Raw genomic sequence first — 22398 nt, 5'->3', positions numbered from 1 at the left:
TCCAGAACCTTTGGGCACTACAAGGTTTGCATAAACAGCTCATATTTTGGGGTGCAGCTATTAAAAATGCTGGAGAAGGAAACGGCAAACCACTCTAGTTGGTAACTGTCAAGAAAACCTCACGAGACTGAAACAACTAAACAAATAATTTTAAATGAGTGATAGCCTCTAGAATATAAGATGGGGGGACAACTTTAGATGTGGTCAGAGGAGACAGTGCGATATAGATGAAGCCTGTCATTTGGAGGTACTTTTAAAAGATTTGTTTGGGAGGACTGTCAGAGAGGTTTCGGCTTTTGCTGCTACTAAGCCGCCATCTTGACTCCACCCCTGTGATAGTGGATGATATGGTTTTTCAGGACCACTAATACCTCTCTGACTTGTTATGTGCCTGAAATTCTGCCGTTATAGATCCGTGTCTTTGGCTTCTGCTTCTTCAAATTCCCATGGTAAATGCATATACCCTAGAAAGGCCAGCAATGTAAGTTCTTAGCTAGTGCCTTAGTGGAAGTGAGCTGCTGTTTAGTCATGTTCAACTCTTCATGACCCTATGGACCCTATGGGCACATCAGGCCTTTCCTTACTCCACTGTCTCCTAGAGGCTGTCCAAGCACGTGTTCCTTGCTTCCATGGCTCTATCTCTCCATTTCATCTTCTGCTATCTCCTCTTCCTTTTGCCTTCAGCCATTCCCCAAATCAGGGTCTTTTCTGATGAATCCTGCCTTCTCCTTAGGTAGCCAAAGTGTTTAAGCTTCAGCTTCAGTATTTGACTTTCCAGGAACAATCTGAATTAATTTCTTTGAGTATTGACTGATTTGAGCTCCTTTCTGTACAAGGGAATGAGTTGACAGCTAGATAAATGTAAAATCCTGCAGGAATGAGACACAGAAAAGTGCCAGCTCGTAGCACAGTGCCTGGAATATTATAAGTACTTAATAAATGCTTGTTGATAGACAAGAAAGGGGAAGGAACCTCAAAGGAGAGGAGGCGGGAGGGTATCGAGGCCAGCTTGGAGCCAAATGCCAGTAACCCAGGGCTACTGGCAATCAGAGAAATTATTATCAATAAGTTGAGGTCATGACAAACAATGCAATAGTTAAAGCAAGTGGGGCAACTAAAGGGTTCAGTGGATTGAGAGCCAAGCTTAGAAACAGAAGGTCCTGGATTCAAATTTGGTCTCAGGTACTTCCTAGCTGTGTGATCCTAGGCAAGATACTTAACCTTCATTGCCTAACCCTTTCTACTCTTTTACCTTGGAACAATATTGATTCTGAGACGGAAGATAAAAGTTTAAAAAATAGTTAAGCATGAAGAAATGATGTTATGACTGAAGAGGACTGAAGAGATCTCAGATCTAACAATGAAGCTAAAAGATCTGAGCTCCCACCTGAGTGTAGGCTGGTTAACATACAATAAATGATCAAGGGTCAAAATCAACCAAATGCAAAAGTACCCTACCCAAAATTTCAGCTGAGTATGAGACCCTTTTCCCCTACAACAAAGAGGGGACAATTCTGTCCATGTATGTTATTCAGTTGTATTGTTTGTTGGTGTAGGTGACACTTGGTTGGCCCCTCCTCTACCTCTGATGAGGACTTCCCAGAAAGCAGCTACTCCATACATAGTGAGTTTGTGTAGCATAGAATCACAAAGTTCCCCAGTTGCATGGGACTTTGCAGTCTTCTAGTCCAACCTTTACCGGAAAGGGAATGCCTATCAAGCATGCTCAACAAATGGCCATTTCTTTCCATTTTTCCACTCATTAGGAAAATTTTCCTGACATGAAGACAAAGTTCATCCCTTTTCAAGTTATATCCACTACTTAAGATTGTATTGTATAAAATGAAAGTTTAAATTGGTTTTTACATGTAATTGGGAAAAATTTAAAAATATTATTGTGGGGAAAAAGAGATTTTGTTGTCCTGGGACAAACAGAACAAATATAATCCTACCTCCATATAATAGCCCTTCAGTTACTCAAAGACAGTTATCATTTACAGCTAGGTGGTGAAGTGGATAGAGTGCAGGGGCTGAAGTCAAGAAGACTCATCTTCCTGAGTTCAAATCTGGCCTCAGATACTTTTGACTTGGGAAGTCACTTAATCTTGTTTGCCTCCATCTTCTCATCTATAAAATGAGAAAGAAATGGCAAACCACTTTAGTATCTTTGCCAAGAAAACTCCAAATAACTGGGGTCACCAAGAGTTGGACAAGACTGAAACAAATGAACCACAACAAAATCATAAATAGCTTAGGACGCAAATTGCAAGTAAATATTTGGCAACTAAAAGTCTTTCCTACGTCAAATCCTAATAATTGTCTTAAGGAGAAAAGGAAATGAGTCTGAGTAGCAACTACCAGACAGACTGTTTGGGTTCTTTTAATTGCTCGGGGAGCAGCCTTTCTCCAGGCTGAATAAGTCCAAAATATTGAGGTTCTATATGAAATTGACCAAATTGATAACCAGTCATCAACAGCTTGACAAATGTAACTCTGTTGCATGGACTTTCTCCATTTCTGAATTAAAGCAATACCATTAACGTGGCTTTTCCAAAGAGTTTCCATTTTTATTGTGAATGCTGACATAACAGGACTCGAAAAACTAAAGAACAAATAGACTGACTAAATGGGTTGGGATGATGTGAAGATTGGAAGACCCTTCCTCAACAAGTATTTACAGCAAATCAGTTCAAACAAAGTGCTGCTCGAAAAACATGGATTTAGTCAAGATGGAATGATACAAGAATAGTGACATGTTTCACACAAAAGAAATCTTGTTTACACAAAGGAAACATCACTGTCGTATGATACAGTCAATGCTTGTAGACCACAGTCTCTTAAGGATATTGTTTCTTTGCAAGGGGGCCATCTCCAGTTCAGCTCAGGATGCTTTCCTTCATGTTGAGAACCTGAAGTAAGGATTCCACCATCTTGAAGTGGGGAGGAAGTAGGGAAAGAAGGAAAGAAAAGGAAGACAGGAAGAAAGCAGGATTAAATGAATGTTGTCCATCATGAAGTTAAATTCTGGGAGTCCACTGGCAAGAAAGCACTGTGCTTCCCAGGCCCTTTGTTCTAAATAGCATCTCCATGGTTGACAGAGAGTGTTAAGAAGCCTAAGACATATGGGGCCTAAACCAGGGCATCTCCATAGCTACAAATGAGAACTTCTAAATACTCATAAACAGAACCAAGTAATCATCAGTGTCTTCCGTCAGGCATCTGTCACCTCATCCAAAGGACAAAATGCCATGTTTTTTTAACCTATATATTTCTCTCTTAGTACTAACTCTAAGACAAAAGGGTAAGGGCTAGACAATTGGGATTAACTGACTTGTCCAAGAATACACAAGGCCAGATTTGAACCCAGGTTTTCCTGATACCAAGCCTGGTGTTCTATCCACTGTGGTACCAAGCTGCCCCAAAATGTCTTTTTTCTTCACAAGATAGTAGGTAAAAGTCACTGTGATAATTTGGAAAGAACTCTGAACTTGGAGTTAGAGGTCCTAGATTCAAATCCTGGTTCTGCTACTTTCTACCTTTGTGACCTTGCATAAGTCATTAATCTCCTAGGGATTCCAATTCTTCTTGTGTAAAATGAAGGGGTTTGATTAGATGGCCATGAATCCAAGAAACCCAAGAGATCATCTAGCTCAAGTTCCCCTTCCCTATGTAATATGTGAGGAATCCTAGTCCTAGAGAAGATAAATCACCACACAAAGCACTCTAGGTAGAGTGTGTGAGTTATTAGCAAACAGAAGAATAGAATTTGAACCCCAGTCTCCTGACTCCAGATTTAGCATCATTTTTGCCATAGTTGGCCAAAAGGATAGGGCTTGTACTAGAAGGGAAACTGCATAGTAGAAGCTACCATCACCACCTGGTTTAATTTCAATAAGGAACAAAGTTGTATAGTGTCATAGACAAATCACTGGCTCTGAAATCAAAGGATGCAAGGTCTAATTGAATGCTGCTTCTGTGCTCGTAGGAAAAGTCATGACCTTTGTGGGTCCCAGTTTCCTTATCTGTAGAATGAGGGGGTTAGAATAAATCATTTGTGAATTCTTTTGAATAAAATTCACAAAAAATTGTGAATCCTTTGAATAAAACACTATAATCCTTGGAGATCATCCATTAGTGATGGTGACAACAATACTTTTGTGTTTTCATGTTGTTTTTCCGTTATGTCTTACTCTTTGTGACCCCATTTGATGTTTTCTTGGCAAAAATTCTGGAGTTGTTTACCATTTCCCTCTCCAGCTCATTTCGCAGAAGAGGTAACTGAAGCAAAGATAGTTGATTGACTGGTGCAGGGCCATATAGCTGCTAAGTGTCTGAGACCAGATTTGAACTCAGGAAGGTGCATCTTCTTGACTCTATGCCTACTGAGCAACCTAGCTACCCCCATTTATGATGAAAACAACAATAAATAGCTATTATTTATATATCACTTTAAGGTTTATAATTTTAGTTGTAATCTCATTTGAAACACCCAACAAACCTGTTAGTGCTATTACCATCCTCAATTTACAGATGGAAAAAATGAGGTCGAGAGATGTCAAGTGACTTGTCCATAATCACAGAATGAGTGGCGGAGAAAAGATTTGAACCTGGATCTTTCTGACTGCAAGTCCAGTGCTCTGAGACCTTGTGTATCATCTACCTGCATCATCCAGTCCAACTCCTTTCTTTTACATATGAGAAAACTGAGGACAAAAAAGATGAAATAACTGATTCACAGTCACAGATTCATGATTAAAACCTGGGACTCCTTATCTGGGGTCACAAGTCTTTCCACTGTACAATATTTCCAATTGTGAGAGGACAATAAGTTTTCTTTAACATATTACTGCAGACTATGGAGCCTAAGACAATTGGGAACAGGTGTTCACTTGGGTTTTCACGTTTTGCTTGAAGCTGGCAAAGATGAACTATATTAAAGAAAGGATGGGTAGTTATGATGGAAAAATACTACTTTGTTCCTAAAGAACAATTCAACCATTTAGATGAAAAAGCACCTGCCAGCCATGGTCTCATTAATCTTTCTGAGATACTCGGGCAATCCAGGTTTCCTGACTACCAATTAATATCTTACTAGCAAATAAAGAAATGACTGATACCCCAGATGATGCTATTACACACTCCATGGCTTGGCGGCTTTGCCCAGGGTGACAAAGTCCTGAGTGCAATTCCCATATTGACCAATTAACTTCCCCTCTGTTCTATCTCTACAACTTGGACTACTTATCCCCGCCAGCCATGTTGCAAATGTCAGTATCATCCATCCTACAAATATGTGCCATTGGTCACAAAGTGGGACAATTTGAGGGGCAACAGATGGACCCAGGGAAATCCATCACTGTCTCAAAATGAATGTCCTAAGTGGATTAAAGTAAAGTTGAATCAAAGTAAATTAATGTCTGGCCTAAATGGATTAAAGTAAAGAAGAAAAAGAGAGAGGCATGTCATTCACAAACCCCATATACAGAAAGGGAAGTCAAAGGCAAAGACCTCAAAGTCAGTCCTCTTTTGTCAAAGCATCACATTTAATAAGAACATTGTTGAGTGTAGGGCTGTGAATTAAAAAAAAAGACGTCAGGGGACCTGAATTCAAATCTCAATTCTGCCACCTCCTCTCCATGTGACTTTGGGTCTCTCAGCTCCTTCCTCTGAACTCTCTCACATACAAAATGAAGAGGCACAAGGACATAATCTCTAAGGTCTCTTCTGGCACTAGTTCTCAGCCCCTCAGTTTTAGGAATCCACAGGTTCTCCTTGATGTATGTACTTGACTATTAAAAGTGAAAATGGGGGCAGCTGGGTGGCTCAGTGGATTGAGAGCCAGACAGGAAGTCTTGGGTTCAAATTTGACCTTAGACACTTTGCAGCTGTGTGACCCTGGGCAAGTCACTTAACCTCCATTACCTAGCCTTTACTGCTCTTCTTCTTTGGAACCAATACACAGTATTGATTCTAAGATGGAAGGTAAGAGTTAAAAAAAAAAAGTGAGAATGCTCTCAATTAGGAGAATTCCTTCCTTTTTCTAACTCCTTTTTTTACAGGGATGATGAGGCCATTCTACATGCTCTTGGGATTAAGGTCATTAGCAAGGACTTTTCCGGTTTCCAACACCTCAAACTTAAAGAGACTGAAGCCCTTCAATGAGTCAAACTATGGGGTCGTGCATGCAGCTCTGTTTTCTTCCTCTCCATCCTCTTCTGCTCTTGGCCACCAGAGACAAAAACTCCACATAAGTAGGGGTCCCTTGGATCTCCATTCCTGTGAGGTCCCGATCCTAACTTTAAACACTCACTTGGACACAGGCGGAATCTCAGATCACCTTGATACAAATGGAGCCCTAGAATAAAGTTTGACTCAGCTAAACATTCCTGAGACTGCTGGAAAATAGCTTCAAAAATCCTAGACAGAGGGCAGATTTTGAAGCCAGACCACCTGGGTTCAAATCCCACCTCCTCTACTTAATATCTGTGTATCCTAGGGCAAATTATTTAATCTTTCTGGTTTCTTCCTTTGGGATACAAAAGGGTTGGGGCAGACAGACTCTGCCACTGTTTCTGGCTTTAAAGTGATCAACTGTGACAAATGGAGAGCTGGAAGGAAGGTAAAGATTACTGAAATCTTGGCTTGGCAGAAGCCAGTTAAAGCTCTGAGCCTTGTTCGCCATGACACGTTGTTTTATAGTCTGGGGGCACGATGTGGATGGCTCTTCCTCTTGGAACTGAGGAAATATGTGTGTAATCAAAACCAAAGAAAGAGGCTTGAAATTATGCACGCAGCTCAGGGACAGCCAGCACCAGGGCAGTTCCTTTATGACCGCAATGGAGGAGAAAACATTTTCCTTCTATGCAAAATGAGGACAGTTTTTAATTTGAAGTTCTTTATTTCTTGACTATGTCTATGCGAAAAATACACCTAATTTTAGAAATGCTCAGTGACTTAGTAGCCTCTTTATACTATCACCTGGGATCACCCAGAAACATTTTTTAAAAAATAAACCCTTACCTTCCGTCTTGGAATCAATACTGTGCATTGGCTCCAAGGCAGAAGAGTGGTAAGGGCTAGGCAATGGGGGTCAAGTGACTTGCCCAGGGTCACCCAGCTGGGAAGTGTCTGCAGCCAGATTTGAATCCAGGACCTCCCACCTCTATGCTTGGCTCTCAATCCACTGAGCCACCCAGCTTGCCCCCCAGAGACATTTTTTGGGGGTGATCAGACCTATAATTCCATTGTTATAAAGAGTGAAATTTTCTCAACCATTGAGATGAGCAATGGTCTATAATGGCTTAAAAAAAAATACTTCCTTTCCAACTTAGAATTAATACTGTGTATTAGTTCCAAGGCTAGTTAAAGGCTAGGCAATGGGAGTTAAGTGACTTGGCCAGAGTCACACAGCTAGGAAGTGTCTGAGGTCAGATTTAAACCCATTTCTAGGCTCTCAATCCACTGAGCTACCTAGCTACTCCCTGTAAGGATCCTTTGTATAGAGAACTGCCCAGAGAAATGACTTGCCCAAGGTCACATAACTAACAGGGACAGGACTTGAACCCAAGTCTCCTTGACAGCTGCCTCTATCCACCATGCCATTGTTGAATCTCACTGGGAGGCCTGTGGGCTACTTTGAGTACTATCTTCAGAGTATGTGAATAGGAAAACTTTATATGTAGCCAGCTTTTGGACTATTGTTGTAATAGAAGGGAAATGATCAACACAGAGGAAGCCTTCAATTATCTTGGCTAAAAGTTAAAATGTAGTGGAAATTTCCTTTAGGAAAAAATTAAAAAGATTTGGTACTTATATAACCGAAACAAGTATTTGGCATATGAAAGATTAAAAGGGAATGAGCTTCCCAAGCTATTTTTTAATGCTTTCTTCTTCTTACTCTAGTAGGAAATAGAAATTAGGAGGTTTATATATATATATATATATATGTATATAGTTCCACTGAATGATTCTCGGGATAGACAGGTGGTACAGTGGTTAGAGTGCTAGGGTTGGAGTCAAAAAAACTCCTCTTAATGAGTTCAAATCTGGCATCACCCATTTACTAGTTGTGTGACTCTAGGCAAGTCCCTTTACCCTATTTGCCTCAGTTTCCTCATCTGAAAAATGATCTGAAGAGAGAAATGGCAAACCACTCCAGTATCTTTGCCAACAAAATCCCAAATGGGGTCATAAAGAGTCAGGCACAACTGAGCAACAGCAACAACCTAGTTCTTGATTGTGCTTTATGAAAATCCATTATCCAAATGAGTGCAATTTCTTTCCAAGTCATCACCTGCAGAGGCCACGTGAATAATCCAATAATGCTGCCATTGCTGAAAACCCTTCCAAGACTTCTCTTTTACAGCTGTCTTTAGAACCAGCAGCATCTCCTTTGGAAGAGTTTTGATACCTACAAATGTTTGTCCTTTGAGGGAAGTTTTGACTTCAAGGAGCAGCCAGAAAACTATTTAGAAATAAGTCTGGGGAAAAAAGTCTGTGCTCAAGCTGGGCAACGTTGGTTTGTCTAACAACAAAACAATAGGCAATGACAAAGTCGATTGTTTTCTTCCTTCCAGTGTGCTCCTGGAGGCCAGTGGATAACTGTTACATATTCTAATAGGCATCATCTTGTCTAGATTCCAACTGCAGGAGTTCCAACAATATTTAGAGCAACAACAGCAACCTTGGAATGATGATCAGAGGAACAGAAGCTGCTCAAGGGCAGGGGCTGGTTCATATTTGTCTACCTAGTTCCTATAGCATAAAAGACCCTCATTGCATTTGAAAACTTGAGTCGAATAATAGTCGAATAACCTCCCAAGGGTGACATTTGAAGGAGGCAATAATCACTTGGAAATAGATAGACCGACAAGCTTATGAGTATTATTACTTTATACAGATACCTTGTATTTAGTTCTAAATCCTTTAGAAGTTGCTCTTTTACTTTAATGGCTAAAGTGACAGGAAGGGTTCTGTCCATTATTAGTTCACGCCCATCCCCAATCAGAAAGATAAAAGATAATGCCTGGATTGAGGTTTCTGGTATGAGCTTAATGTAGCTTGTCCTCGTTTTTATAGTTGTTGTTCTGTCGTTTCAGTGTGTGGACTCTTTGAGACCCCATTTGAGGTTTTCTTGGCAAAGATCTTGGAGTGGTTTGTCCTCATTAGAGAGCGTGATTACATCAAAACATTATGGATTATTCCAGATGACAGTAAAAAATCTCATTTGTGCTGATTCATTTATTCTTAAATTGGTGTGCATTTTAAAAAACGTATTTCTCTTTTTCAGTTTCATGTAAAAACAATTTTTGACGATTGTTTTCTGGCATTTTAGGATTCGGATTTTTTTCCTCCCACCACCAAAGCAGTAAATAGTCCGAACTTTCATGCAATACATGATGTATTATTTTTGCTGTTCTGAATCCCTCAGATCACAAAATTAAAATGGTCGTCTGGGCTCCCCCACTCATTTTACAGATGAGGAAGCTAAGGTCCAAGCCACCATGACATCTAATGCAAGGAGATCCAACAGTTTGAGCCCCAGAACTTGGGCCCCAGAGCTATCTTTTTCAACTTTCTGTTTGTTCTTTCCTGACCTTAGGGAATGAGTATCTATCCCAAGGTGAACTTATCTAGACTTGGAGGATTTGTGAGTTTGATGGGTCCAGAAGTTATGGATCCCATCAGGTAAGAGATGAAAGCTTAATCCAGTGCTTGTGGAAAAGATGGCCTCTAGAGGATTTGTCCAAGCCTAGAAGATATGTACCAGCAATTACTTGGCCAGGGCAGGGGCAAGGTAAAATATCAAATGTCTTTTTAGCAGTCCTATCAACTGCTTTATGTATTTGATGAGATTTAAGCATTAGTTTCCTGGAATATTATGAGTGATACTACTGTTTTAAATCATTCTGTTCATGCATTCAGTGAGTCTTTTATGTTTAGCATTTATTTTGTGTGTAGGAATAACTACTGTATGGGAGTAACTATTCCTTAATTGATTTTTTTTAAAATCCTTATCTTTCATCTTAGAATTGATACTAAGTACTGGTTCCAAGACAGAAGAGTGGTAAAGACTAGGCAACTGGGGTTAAGTGACATGTCCAGGATCACATAGCTAGAAGTGTCTGAGGTCAGATTTGAACCCAAGACCTCCTATCTGTGGGCCTGGCTGTCCATCTACTGAGCTACCTCGCTGCCCCTCTGTATCTGATTAATGTTGTATATTGAGTACTTTTTTTTCTCCCCCTTTTTAGAGAAACATGAGTCTTAACCCAAGCTGTAATAAATTTATCCCCATGGTGCTAGGGCTGAGGGAGGGATCTAATGGGCTGAAGAGTGTGACCCCTCTAAGACATCAGGCTCCCCAAGATTGAATGGTACAGTACAGTATAGGAAGTGAGCACAGCCCTCCAAATTCTGTGGTTCCTCAATCTTAAGATTACTGTGTAGCACCAAGTGCAAAAACCGTCAGCCTCTCTATTTTCTTCCTGCCCAGTCTCCCTTCCCTACCCACACACAAACCTGCTCCATGTATTGACCTTTCCATTGTCTACTTACATCTTTAGTGCCGTCGTCATCTTCCAAGTCCCCAGCAGGCTGAGGATAGCCCAGGAGCCCATGCCGAAGGAGCCGACTGCTTCTGCTACCCTTCTCTTCTAACAATGGCAGAAAATTCTTCTCCATTTCTTCCCACTGCAGGTATTCACTAAGCTGCTTGGAACTGTCAGGTATCACTGGTGAAAGAGCTATCTTGTCTCTCCCTTCATAGGCAAAAGGGAAATCTCCGGCACTCTTTTTTCCCATTAAATGTCCTAAAAGGGGGGTGGAAAATTAGAAAGCCACCTACTTAGCAAAAGGAGGATGGGGAAATGAGAAAGAAAAGAAATTGTATTATTTGGCGCTATTCTAAGTTAACTAGAAAAAGAAAACCAATGTTTAAATATGCTGGGGTGCTTCTTTATTGACTAATTTCTTCCGTGGAGGCATTACAGGAAAAATAGACTGAGAATTAGGACACCTGGGTTCTGATTATGGTCTTCAAGCCCTAGAGCTGAAAGGGATCTCCAAGTTCATCAAATATAACTCTCTCATCTTACAGATGAGAAAACAGAAGCCCAGAAAGTTATATGACTTGCTCATGATCACACAGAACCAGATCTTCGGAAACCAAACCCACTTTTCCCCCTTAAATCACACTGCCTCCAAGGTCCTGCCTATTTATAGCTGTGGTACCTTGGGAAAGTCCCTCTTCCTCTCTTGCCTTGATTCCCTTCTTGTTAAAAATGAGTTGGAATTACATGATCTCTCAGATCTTTCTGACTAAAGCATTCTCTGATCAATTCTCTGCGTAACAAGTTCTATTCCCAACTGAGAATGTCATTGTCTGAATGTTTTTTCCTTGCTGTTTTTTAATTACTGCTGATAAGTCTCAAGGCTTTTGAGATAAAAAAAAAAAGAAAAGCTATGTTTCTACTTTTCTGTAATCCAAATTGCCACAGGAATTGTTCATTTTTTATTTAAACTTTCCTGACACTTCAGCTGAATTTGGAAAATTTCAACTAGAAATAGCAAAAGTAGTAACGAGAGGGGGAAAATCCCCAAATTCTGGCCAAAGCCACCCTCCCACACAGCAGCAGTTATTACTCCTGACACCAATATATTAAAAGCCTTGTTTCAACCCAAGGGTATACATGTGAGTTAAAGACAGGTTTCTGTGAAGTGGGCAAATCCACTGAATGAATGGAAATCTACCAGACATGAGGAGTGAGATTTATTGTAGATCACACAGGATCAGACTGCGTTATTGAATTCAAGGTTCAGATTGTTCAGTTTTTAACATTCTTATTGGCATCTTTTGTTCTTGTAACACTTTTATTTCTAGATAAATTCATGCCTCCTCCCTTACCCAAGAAGCCATCCCCTTGTAACAGAAAAATAAAAAAAGAGTCAGGTAGGTGGCATAGTTAGATAGAGAACTGGACCTGAATTCAGAAAGACCCTTGGGCAAGTCACTTAATGCCTGTCTGCCTCAGTTTCTTCAACTGTAAAATGGTGATAAATGACAAATAGGATAAAATGGCACCTACTCCCCAGGAGTAAGGGTCAAATGAAATATTTATAAAGAGTTTAGAACAGTGCTTAATAAATGCTTGGAAAAAAATTTTTTAAGTAATTCATGAAACTATCTATCATAAAAACCAGCACAGAACTGAGCCTGCCAGTATATGCTGGGTTCCATCCCTCCAAGTCCCTCCTGATCCTTACGTTTGCCAAAAAGGAAGAGAGGTGCATCCTGTCACCTCTTCTTCAAAACCAAGTGTGGTCAATATAATTACATCAAGTTTAGTCTCATTTTCTAAGTTCAGATGGTTGATAGACTGAGCTGCTATGTATGTTTGTATTAAGTCATTTCCTTTCTTAAATGGGCTTGCTGAAGCTCGAGATCTACAGAAATAGGCCCCAGAGCGCAGCCAGACTGCTAATTCTTAGAAACGGAACATGCTTTTTGACTTGAGACTCATAAGTGGGAGAGCTCTTTGTGATTTCGTTTTGAATTGCTTCAAGGTCAGCTTCACTTATGGGGGCAACACTACCAGGAGTGAGTATCTGTTAAGCCTTTCTCCACTGAAAGGAGACAAAGGCTTCTATCCTACTGATTCATCCACTGTTAGCTGAAGAACAGGGACTCCTCTGACAAGGAAATTTCCACCACTTGCAAATGATCATCAAATATAATCCAGTAAATTGGTTAAAAAAAAGAAATGATAGAAATTACAGTATCTGGGAAAGGGTAATGTCCATTGCCAATGTTCTGCAATACTATGGGGAAGATGACATCTGTGCTTTGCATCTATATGCTAGATAAAATTTGTCACACTATGACTGAGTCTCTGAAATACCAAGGACCATTAAAGCAAGATTTAGTCCTTCACTAAATAGTTTCTGGCATATAGATTTCTAATAGAACTCAACTGGTTCTAAATGAGCTATAGTTAAGTCTAGTGCCTAGAAATGAACTCATAAGATAAAACTTTAGATCTGAAAGGGGGATTAGACGTTATATGGTCCAACTCCTTAATTTATGGATGAGAACATTTGGATCCAGGAAAAATTGACTTAGTAATTGGTAGAAGCAGGACTTACAGTTGGACCCACCAATTCTAAATTCCAAGCTCTTTCCACAGTTTGTTGTAGCAACCATGTTCCAGGGGAAAGAACACCGGCCTGAATCAAAATTCCAGACCTATCTAATGTCATAAGGAGCTAGGTGAACTTGAGTTCTCCCTTATGAAGCCTCAGGTTCCTTATCCATAAAATGAAAAGTTTGGACTAAGAAAGCTCTGAGAATCCCTTCTTTTCTTTTCTTTCATTTTTAAAACCCTTATCTTTCATCCTAGAATTAATACTGTGCATTGGTTCCAAGGCAGAAGAGTGGTAATGGCTAGGCAATGCAGGTTAAGGAACTTGCCCAGTGTCTGAAGTAAGACTTGAACTCAGGACCTTCTGCTGTAGGCCTGGTTCTCAATTTGCTGAGCCACCTAGCTGCCCTCACATTCCTTCCTTTTGAGATTAAGACATCCATGATAGTGATTAATACACATATTTTTTTCAGAAGGCAGAGTACAATTTAACTATGCAGAGAGCTAAGGAAATGGAGCCACCAAGAATTCAAAGCTAAAGCAGGGGTTCCATATCTGAGGGAGAGAGGACCAAGGATTCTCTTGATTAGTCTTGCTCTCTATCAGAATATCATATTCCAAGTCCTTTTGTCCTTTAATGTTAGAAGCTTCTAGGTCCTGTATAAGCCTGACTATGGTCTAGTCTTGCTTTATAGAGTCAAATGCCATCCAGGGAAGATGCAGGTATTAGGCTAAAATACAAGAATCTTTACCTACCTGGCATCAGAGGGAAGGAAGGTAACAAATTGGTAAATATAAATACAATGGTTGCAAAAAATATCTCATAATAGTTAGAGCTAAAGAAACCTGAAATGCATTACAGAGGGAACTCCAAGGAGCAGCTTATCTTCTCTAAAGGCCTTTAAAGATATGAGTTTTCTTTAGACTTCCCTTAAGAGTTTTTTCCATTCTCTCCAGAAGTAAAACAGATTAGATGAGTTTAATAATAATACCAGTTGTTATCAGCAACAAATATAGGAAACGGGAGATAAAGAATTGGCTGGAAAGGTCTGGATTCATGACTTGGTTCTATCACTCTAGTTCTCTGATCCTGGGCAAGTTACTTTTATTCTTCTCAATTCCCCAAGTAGCTCTCTAAGACAAATTGCAGAGAAGGTATGAATCTACATTTCTAAAGGTAGATTCTCACTGAAAGTTCTCTATATCAATGACATCATAGATCCAGTCTAAAAATAAACAACAACACTCATAATTATATTGTACCTTAAGATTTATGAAGCATTCTACATAAAAATTCTTATCATCTTAGTTCCTGGTGGGTGTACAAAAATATTTTTATGCCTTATAGATTTTCCTGAGCTTTTTTGCATTATATGGCATATAATAAATTCTTCTTGACCACAATCCACTGTCGTCTCTTATTTCTGTGCCTTGGGTTTCATTACCATAAAAATCAATTCTTTCCATAGTATCAATAACATGTGTTTCATTTCTCCAAACAAAATGCATTTGTTAGATGATTCCACTTTATATTTATGAAGAATTCAGCAGTAAAGAAATAGTGTGCCCAATAAAACTTTGAGGTGCCATCTTTACTTTGTATTACTGAAAGATGTCATACAAACCAGTTGGTGACACCAAGAACATCAGGAATAGTAGTGCTGGTTCTGTTGGATCAGTGGCCATAGCCATTATCCAAAGAAGCAACCCCAGTGGAGAAGGGACCCATTATACTTACCAACTACCTACAAGACTGACAAACTAGTTTAGTTGGAAGAAGCAGCAACTCACTCTTTAGAAGAGACAAGAGGTGGCACATGCAAGGATAATCCAACTACAGTGACCATTGCTTCCTATCCAACCAAAGTGGAGACAGCTTAGAATAGCAGTGGCTTCTTTCTCACAAGACCACCACCCTGTGCCTTAGCCATTGTCCATGGAAGTGATGTGACCTGGTAACTACCCTTGCAGTTGCTGTAGATCTTGCCACTTCTGTAGCTGAAATTATTTTAGGTGGGGAGGAATCATCTACTGAAACATTTGGCATCATTAGATGGTTCAACATCAGAAATGAATGGAGTTTTGTCAGTGGAAATAGCATTAAGGTGATATGTTATAATCTGCTTTGCCAAGGTAGCCTAAGGATCACAAAATATTTCCACTGGACTTGTAGCTGGAACTTTCTAGGGGTACTGTCTCTCTCTATTAGAAGGTGAGCTCCTTAAAAGCAGGGGCTATCTCTACTTTTCTCTTTATAGTCTTAGTTCTTTGAGTATAGTAGGCACTCAATAGATAATTGTTCATTCATTCATTCATTCATCTATCTGAGTAGAATGGAGGAACCTGTAGAGGATAAATATTCCAAGTTGACTTGATAATGACTATCATCCAGTCCCAGGACCAGGGACAAGCCCTGCCCTGAAGAATGTATATCATAAGCTAATATTACTGATAACAACAGTACAAAAACAAGATCCTCTGGGTTCTTTGGAAGCAAGTCTTTTTGAACCAGGTCCAAGGCTTCTTTTTCCCATGTTAGTCTATTGACAAGGAACATCAGAAGGAATCTCTGGTGTATTTCTCCAATTTCAGGCTCAGAAGAACATTTTCAATTCAGAAGCATAACATTTCTATAAATATCAAGCCAAATGAGGCCATATTAAATTTTCAATCTGGAAACTTGTTCTCCATTAACAGTTTAGATTGCTCTATCATGCTTCTTTCAGATTGAAGGAGTAATTCACTTACCAATCTGCAAATATGTGCTGACAGCTTCCTCCTGGACACCAATATATAGCTGCAGTTTGATATAATTAAGACAAAATTGCACGTTTTTGGTGATGAAGGAGGATGTGGCATTCACTTATGGTGTTTGGGAGCCTAAATTTAAAATCCTACCACCATTATCCTTCTTCATCAGTGTCCTCAGATAATTCAGCATATGCCTGGTCTACACAAACCATGCTTTTTCCAACCCCATTAGTGGGTTAAAAAAAGGTTCTCTTCCCCTTGCTTTGCTCTCAACATCTTTTGTATATATATCCTGAAAGAAAAAATAGATAAGCCTGTGGCATCAAATATCATGATAGCCTTCAGTGATGCCATCGAGACTGACATCTTAAGAGTTCCTCCATGAGAAAGTCCAAGAAAGACTTTGTGGTCTTATTAAGGACCTTAGGAATGGATTTTCAGGAATCCAAATCTTTAGAGATCCCAGGAATGAAGCTTCACAAGCTCAAATAAGCCAGAGAGTATAGTTCTGAGGCAGAAGTGAATGAATTAGAATATTGGCATTCCCTGTAGTTGTGAACTAACTCTACTCTCAGCAACTGGCCAGAGAATCATCGAATCAGGTGAAATCTTGGAAGGTCATCATCATTGGGGAATCAAGCTGACTTCTACTTAACACTGCTAATGACAGAGAACCACAGAAGTCCTTTGGTTTGGCAGCTTTAAATTATAAGAAGTTTTTCCTTCCATCAAGCCAAATCTGACTCATGTATTTTTAATTAATTAGTCTTACTTTGGCCATCTAGGGCCATACAGAACAAATCACCTAATCAGAGCCTCTTATTTTACAGATAAGGAAACTGAGGCCTAAGGAGGGTAAGTGTCAGCCACACAGCTGAGAAGTAGCACAAGCACCTTGATTTCAGATCTTCTAAATCCAAGTCTAATGCACTTTTCAATAACAATAACAATAGTATTATATGATGTTATCACATATAATATATAATAACTTTGTTAATATATAATAATTATTACATAGTAAAAGCTAGCACATATACCTATAGCACTTTAAGGCTAGAAAACTCCTTAAATTCCCTATTGCCTCCAGGATCAAATATATAATTCACAGTTTGGCTTTTAAAGCCCTCTATACCCAGGACATTTCTATCTTTACAATCTTCTTATATTTTGCTTCCCTCTGAGTATTCTGGGATAATGTATGTAAAATACTTTGTAAACCTTAAAATACTATATAAATATCAACTACTATTCCAATATGTCTCTATTCTAAGGGAAAAGAGGCACTCTAAGGATCAGTCTCCTTTGGGATGGTGTTTCCTACATTCTCTGAGATCCAGAGACACTGGCCTTTTGGCTCTTCTTCCAACACAGCACTTCTATCTCTTGATTGAATGTATTCACTGGCTGTTCTTCACAGGCAACTAACTTATCTGGTAGATACCTTGTTTGTACAAAGTTGTTTGCCTGTTGTTTCCTGTATTAGATCAGTTCTTGAACTCCTTTGAAGTGGTGACTACCTTTTTTTCTATCCCCAGCACTTGGCACAGTGCTTGACACATAGTAGGTGCTTAACAAAAGATATGTGACAAAATTACATGTCACTTTATGGAGTCCTCACAACAACTCCATGAAATGGTTACTATTATCATTTGTATTTTACATATGAGGAAACAGAGGCTGAGAGGTAACGTGGATTTCCCAGAGTTATCTGGATATTATTATTTTTATTGAAAAATGTATTGCACTTAGAACTAGAAGACCTGGGGTAAGGTCACTTGTGCTTTTGACTATAATTGTGTAACCTTGGTTATGTCATTTTACATTTTTGGACTTTAGTTTCCTCACCTGTAAAATAAGAGGTTTCAAGTCACACAGTGTCTGGGGGGTAGGATTTGAATTCAAATCTTCCTGACTCTGTCCAGGTCTAGCACTCTCTATCACACCTCCCAGGTGCCTCCTTCCACTCTGTCATGCTGACTCTCACACCTTCCCCAACCTGAAGACTCAAAAATTATTTGAAGAAATCCCATCACTTCAATTCCTTCTTTCTCCCCCTCCCCTTTTAAAAACCCTTACTTTCCGTCTTTGAATCAATACTGTGTATTGGTTCTAAGATAGAAGACTGGTAAGGGCTAGGTAATGGGTATTAAGTGACTTGCCTATGGTCACATAGCTAGGAAATGTCTGAGGTCACATTTGAACCCAGGACTTCCGGTCTCTGGGTCTGGCTCTCAATCCATTGAGCCACCCAGCTGCCCCCAATTCCTTCTTTCTAGATCCATATTTCCTTCTACAGCCCAAATCAATATTTCCCAGTTTCAAATGGAGAGGAATGGATGAAAACATCCTAAAGAAGAATGATGCTCATACTGCCTCTTTTCCATGGAATAAAGACATGTAGAGTAGCAGCAATTGATATTTACATGTTATTTTAAAAGTTATAAAACACTTTTCATACACTATCCTCATCTGAGCTTCATAACAGTCCATTGAAGTAGCAGTTGCAGGAATTGGTGTAGTAGAATGTCCACTGGATTTGGAAGTCAGAACCTGAATTCATATCCTACTTCACAGGGCAGTTGTGAGGAAACTTTTGTAAAACTGTAAACATGCTGATAGAGTGTGATGTAGAAGGTCAGTCTTCAAATCCAGAAGACTTGAGTTCAATTCCTGTCTCTGACACACATATCTGCTGTGGAATTTAACCAGCAAGTGTTCCCAAGCAATTCTAAAACTTTTTTTTAAAGAAGTCCTTACCTTCCATCTTTCAATCAATACTGTTTTTTGGTTCCAAGGCAGAAGAGTAGTAAGGACTAGGTAATATAGGTTAAATGACTTGCCTAGGGTCACACAGCTAGGAAGTATCTGAAGCCAAATTTGAACCCAGGGCCTCCCATCTCTAGGCCTCCTCCCAGTCCACTGAGGCACCTAGCGATCCCCAACTCTCAAAACTTTTAAAGTTTCCCCCAGGAGTTCTCTGTACTAATAAAATCACCAGTTTAACAAAAGCCTATGCATATGTTACTATTTTTGCTGTTGAGTCCCAAAATTGCTACAGTCTTGTTGTGGAGATATGGCTAGAGGATAGAAATTTATAGCAAAAGGTCAAAGTTGTCCAGACAAATTCAAACAAATGTATTCTCCAAACAACACTGCTTTTCCCAGAATTCTATTCCTTCCCTATTACCTCAATTTCCCCCTCCTATAGATCCTTGTCTTCTCTGATACTGCCACCCCCCCCTCCCAGTGAGGGTCTCATCCCCTCAAGCCTGGTCTCTTATGCTACCTTACTGGTTGTTCTCCCTACTCCAGTCCATCTTCCACTCAGCTCCCAAAGGGATCTTGCTAAAATACAGGTCTGCTGCTGGGGTCTTGGCACTAAGTTAGCTCCTTTTAACTTCAAGGATGAAATGTAAAATCTCCTAGAGTTCAAAGCCCTTCATAACCTGCCTCCCCACCCCTTTCCAGGCTTCTTACACCTTTTACCACCATATATCCCCCTTATTCTTCTTGCTGTTTCTCCAACAAGGCACTCTGTCTCACTGCTGGACGTTTACACTGACTCTCCCCCATGCATGAAATTCTCTCCCTTCTCTGTCTTTCTTCACCATCTCAGCTAAAATCCTGCCTTCTTCAGGAAGCCTTTTTGATTCGCCTTAATTCTAGGGCCTCCCCTCCCCGGATTATTTCCCTTTTATCTTGTATATAGCTTGTTCGTACATAGATATTTTATGTTGTCGCTGGGCCAAGGATTTTGACCTTTCTTTGGGGTTTCTTTGACTCCGCAGGGCTTGGCAGAGTGCCAGGCACATAGCAGACACAGTGTTTGAGTGACCATATCCCTGAACCTATCACCTCTAAGATCCCTTTCAGATCGAAATTTAAGATTTTATGATCCAAATACTCGCTAGAGATGGTTATTCTGGGGGCAGGAGATGACCCACCTTCAGCTGGGGAATTTGGTAGCTTTCATTGAGCTGGAATTCATCAAGACCCATCCAATAAATAAAACAACGGCATTTCCTATCTTCTCGGGAATTATTTCGCAGACGAGGGAAACAGGTGCCCTGAGCTCTATCGAACAAAACCGATGTGTGTGTCCCCCTTTTTTCCGCCTGCCTGCTAAGTTTGGGGTAATCAGGTCTAGAGGCAGGGGACAGAGACTTTATGGCTGACAGAGAAGATACTATCTTTGAAGAAACTGCTTCCTTCCCGGGGACCAAAGAGAGAAAGTGAGAGCAACTGGGGCGGGGACGGGGGGGGGGGGTAGGGGTGGGGAGGGCGAGGCGGGAAGGACGTTGCTTGGAGGACTGGGGCGAAAAGTGAGAGAACTTGGACAAAGCGCTGCCCTTCTCTCACGGTTTACTCAAGCTCCCTCTCCTCCCAGTCCCCTAAGGAGAGAGACAAGAATCCCAGCTCCCCGGACCTGTCTACAGGGTGGGGGTAGTATAGGAGGAAGGGGAAGGGAGCCTCAGAAGAAAAGAGGGAGGGGGAAAGGTAGGAAGGGAAGAAGAAAGCGCCGGCTAAGTAAGGAGTCCTCTGAAAGCAGCAGAAGAAGCAGCGCCCCCCTCCCTATTCCCAGATCCCTTTGGACGCGTTCTTATAGGCAATGAAAAGAAGCTGGAAGCACATCTTCCCGAGAAAAGAACTCACTGTAAACTCGAGGGAGAAGGAGGGGAGATGGGGAATGCTGCGAAACAGCAACTAGTAAAGAACCCAACTCAGAAACCGATCCACAGATGGCAAAGTCCTCTGCCCTGGTTTCAAAGAGACCTCTTCCCCATTCTTGCCCCCCCCCCCCCAACTGATGGTTTGGGGCACGGCTAAAGAGCTGTCTCTAGTCAGGAGCGAAGCCTGAACCGTGGCCCACTGTGGGATTGGGGGCTGGCACTCCGAACCACCGACAGAGTGAGCTCCGCTCTTAAAGTTGTACGGGGGTGGGGCGAGGGAGCAGGGCTGCTGAGAAACAGGTAGCTAAGAGCCCAAGAGTGGATCAATAAAGGGGGGAGCCATTGCGGGAGATGATTCCGAGGGGTCTTTACTTGGTATACCCGCTACAATGGCGTAAGGGCGGATGGAGGCGCAAAGGTAGGTCAGCTGGACTGACTGGCAGGTACTTGAGCAGCGCCGGGGACTGGTCTCTGAGAACCGTACTTTTGAGTAGTCAGACACTTGGCTGCTGGCTTAGGAACCGACAGGTATCCCAGAGGGGCTTGAGGAACCAGGCAGATGAGGATGCTACTGAGACTTGCGACGAATGAGGGCAAGTGTCTAAACGAAAGGGTGAGCACTTGGATGGCTGGAGACGTGCAGGGATGGAGTCCCAATCTCAGCCCTGGTCCAACAGGGAACAGAGGGGTAAAGGGGAGAAGACTCAATGGGCAGGTTAAGTAAAGCAGCCCCTGGCGGCGAAAGAAAGCCTTGCGGAGAATGAGAGAGAGGATGCAGCAGCCCTGGGACACTTACCTACAGCCCAGTGGTTCCCTCTTGGGTATATCTTGGCCATCGGGTCCCCCAGATCAATTGACTGCACTGGAGCCGCGGCCCCGCGGGGCGCTTCGCTGAGGACCAGAACTAAAAGGACCAGGGAGACCTCGCAGCCCCGCATCGTAGTGCCGCTGCCTGGTCCCTGGGATAGAGATCTGGAATCTCCTGTTCGCTGCAGTGAGTTCAGGAGGCAAGTTCAAATCCTGTCCCCGGCTACCTCCAGAATCAGGAGTAGAGGAAGAGGGGAAGAGGAGGGTAACTAGAAGATAAACTGCTAATACCGCCTCTGCTGCCCTAATTTATAAGGAAATCCTGGCGGGGAGGGTGGGGCGGGGGGGGTGCTGTTAAACTACCAACTTCAGCCTTCTGACGTCTGCCTATTAGAGTAGGCGGGGGCTACGGTTATAATCCCTGAAATTCATCCATCTTCCGGGATCTTTCGATGATGAGGCAGTTGCACGCGTTTCATTACTCCCTCTGTCCCCGTCCCCCGAACCCCACCCCACCCACCCCATCCTTCGGTTCCCGCCTCCCCCCCCCCCCTTCTCTTTGTCTCCTCCCCCTATTCTTGTTTGGGTTTTGATTGGGTACTCTTAACCCACCACCTTCATTTCTCTGCCCCGCACCCTTCTTTTGGCCCCTCTTAATTAAACAAACTCCTCGCTCCCCACTTGCTTCCGGAGCAGCACCCAAGAGAACTCTTGTGTCAACCCCACGGCTCCAAGATTCCCTGGGATAATATCTTCTGGGTGGCAAAATCTAGAGGCTTCGTTCGTGGGGTTGGCAACTGGAGCTGTCCAGCTCTGAGCAATTGTTTCTAACTCTCCAAAATCATCCCCCTACATGTACTGCCCCACTTTTCTCCCCAGTTCCCATGAGACTGGGCTCTGGCCCCTTCAGCCAAAGAAGGATGTGACCAGGCAGCGAATACAGCCAGTCTTTCCCATGGGTCATTCACAGATAGGTAAAGAGTACCTTCATTTTTTTCGGTTTATCCTTTGTTCCTATAGGGCACAGGCAT

General features: G+C 41.5%; 1 protein-coding gene across 1 annotated transcript; it reads right to left on the bottom strand.

Annotated features, from left to right (window-relative positions):
* Positions 1-2542: 2542 nt before the first annotated feature.
* GRP (gastrin releasing peptide) lies at positions 2543-21820 on the bottom strand. Its single transcript, XM_007487511.3, has 3 exons — positions 21357-21820; positions 10558-10811; positions 2543-2930 (listed from the first exon to the last, which is right to left on the bottom strand). Exons 1-3 carry the CDS (start codon positions 21496-21498, stop codon positions 2877-2879), a joined length of 450 nt encoding a protein of 149 aa, XP_007487573.1. The 5' UTR covers positions 21499-21820; the 3' UTR covers positions 2543-2876.
* Positions 21821-22398: the final 578 nt, after the last annotated feature.

This window comes from Monodelphis domestica, chromosome 3, assembly GCF_027887165.1.
Source record: "Monodelphis domestica isolate mMonDom1 chromosome 3, mMonDom1.pri, whole genome shotgun sequence".
Taxonomy (NCBI): domain Eukaryota; kingdom Metazoa; phylum Chordata; class Mammalia; order Didelphimorphia; family Didelphidae; genus Monodelphis; species Monodelphis domestica.
Note: the sequence above shows the minus strand (reverse complement) of the source record. Positions and strands in the feature narration are given on the sequence as shown.

Bases quoted from the DNA above. Each gene is read 5' to 3' on its own strand.
- GRP (XM_007487511.3), bottom strand. From the start codon at position 21,498: ATGCGGGGCTGCGAGGTCTCCCTGGTCCTTTTAGTTCTGGTCCTCAGC. The intron at 10,812-21,356 runs GTAAGTGTCCCA...CCCCCCTTTTAG, and splicing joins AGGGAACCACTGGGCTGTAG to GACATTTAATGGGAAAAAAG. The intron at 2,931-10,557 runs GTAAGTAGACAA...CCCCACTTCAAG, and splicing joins ATGACGACGGCACTAAAGAT to ATGGTGGAATCCTTACTTCA.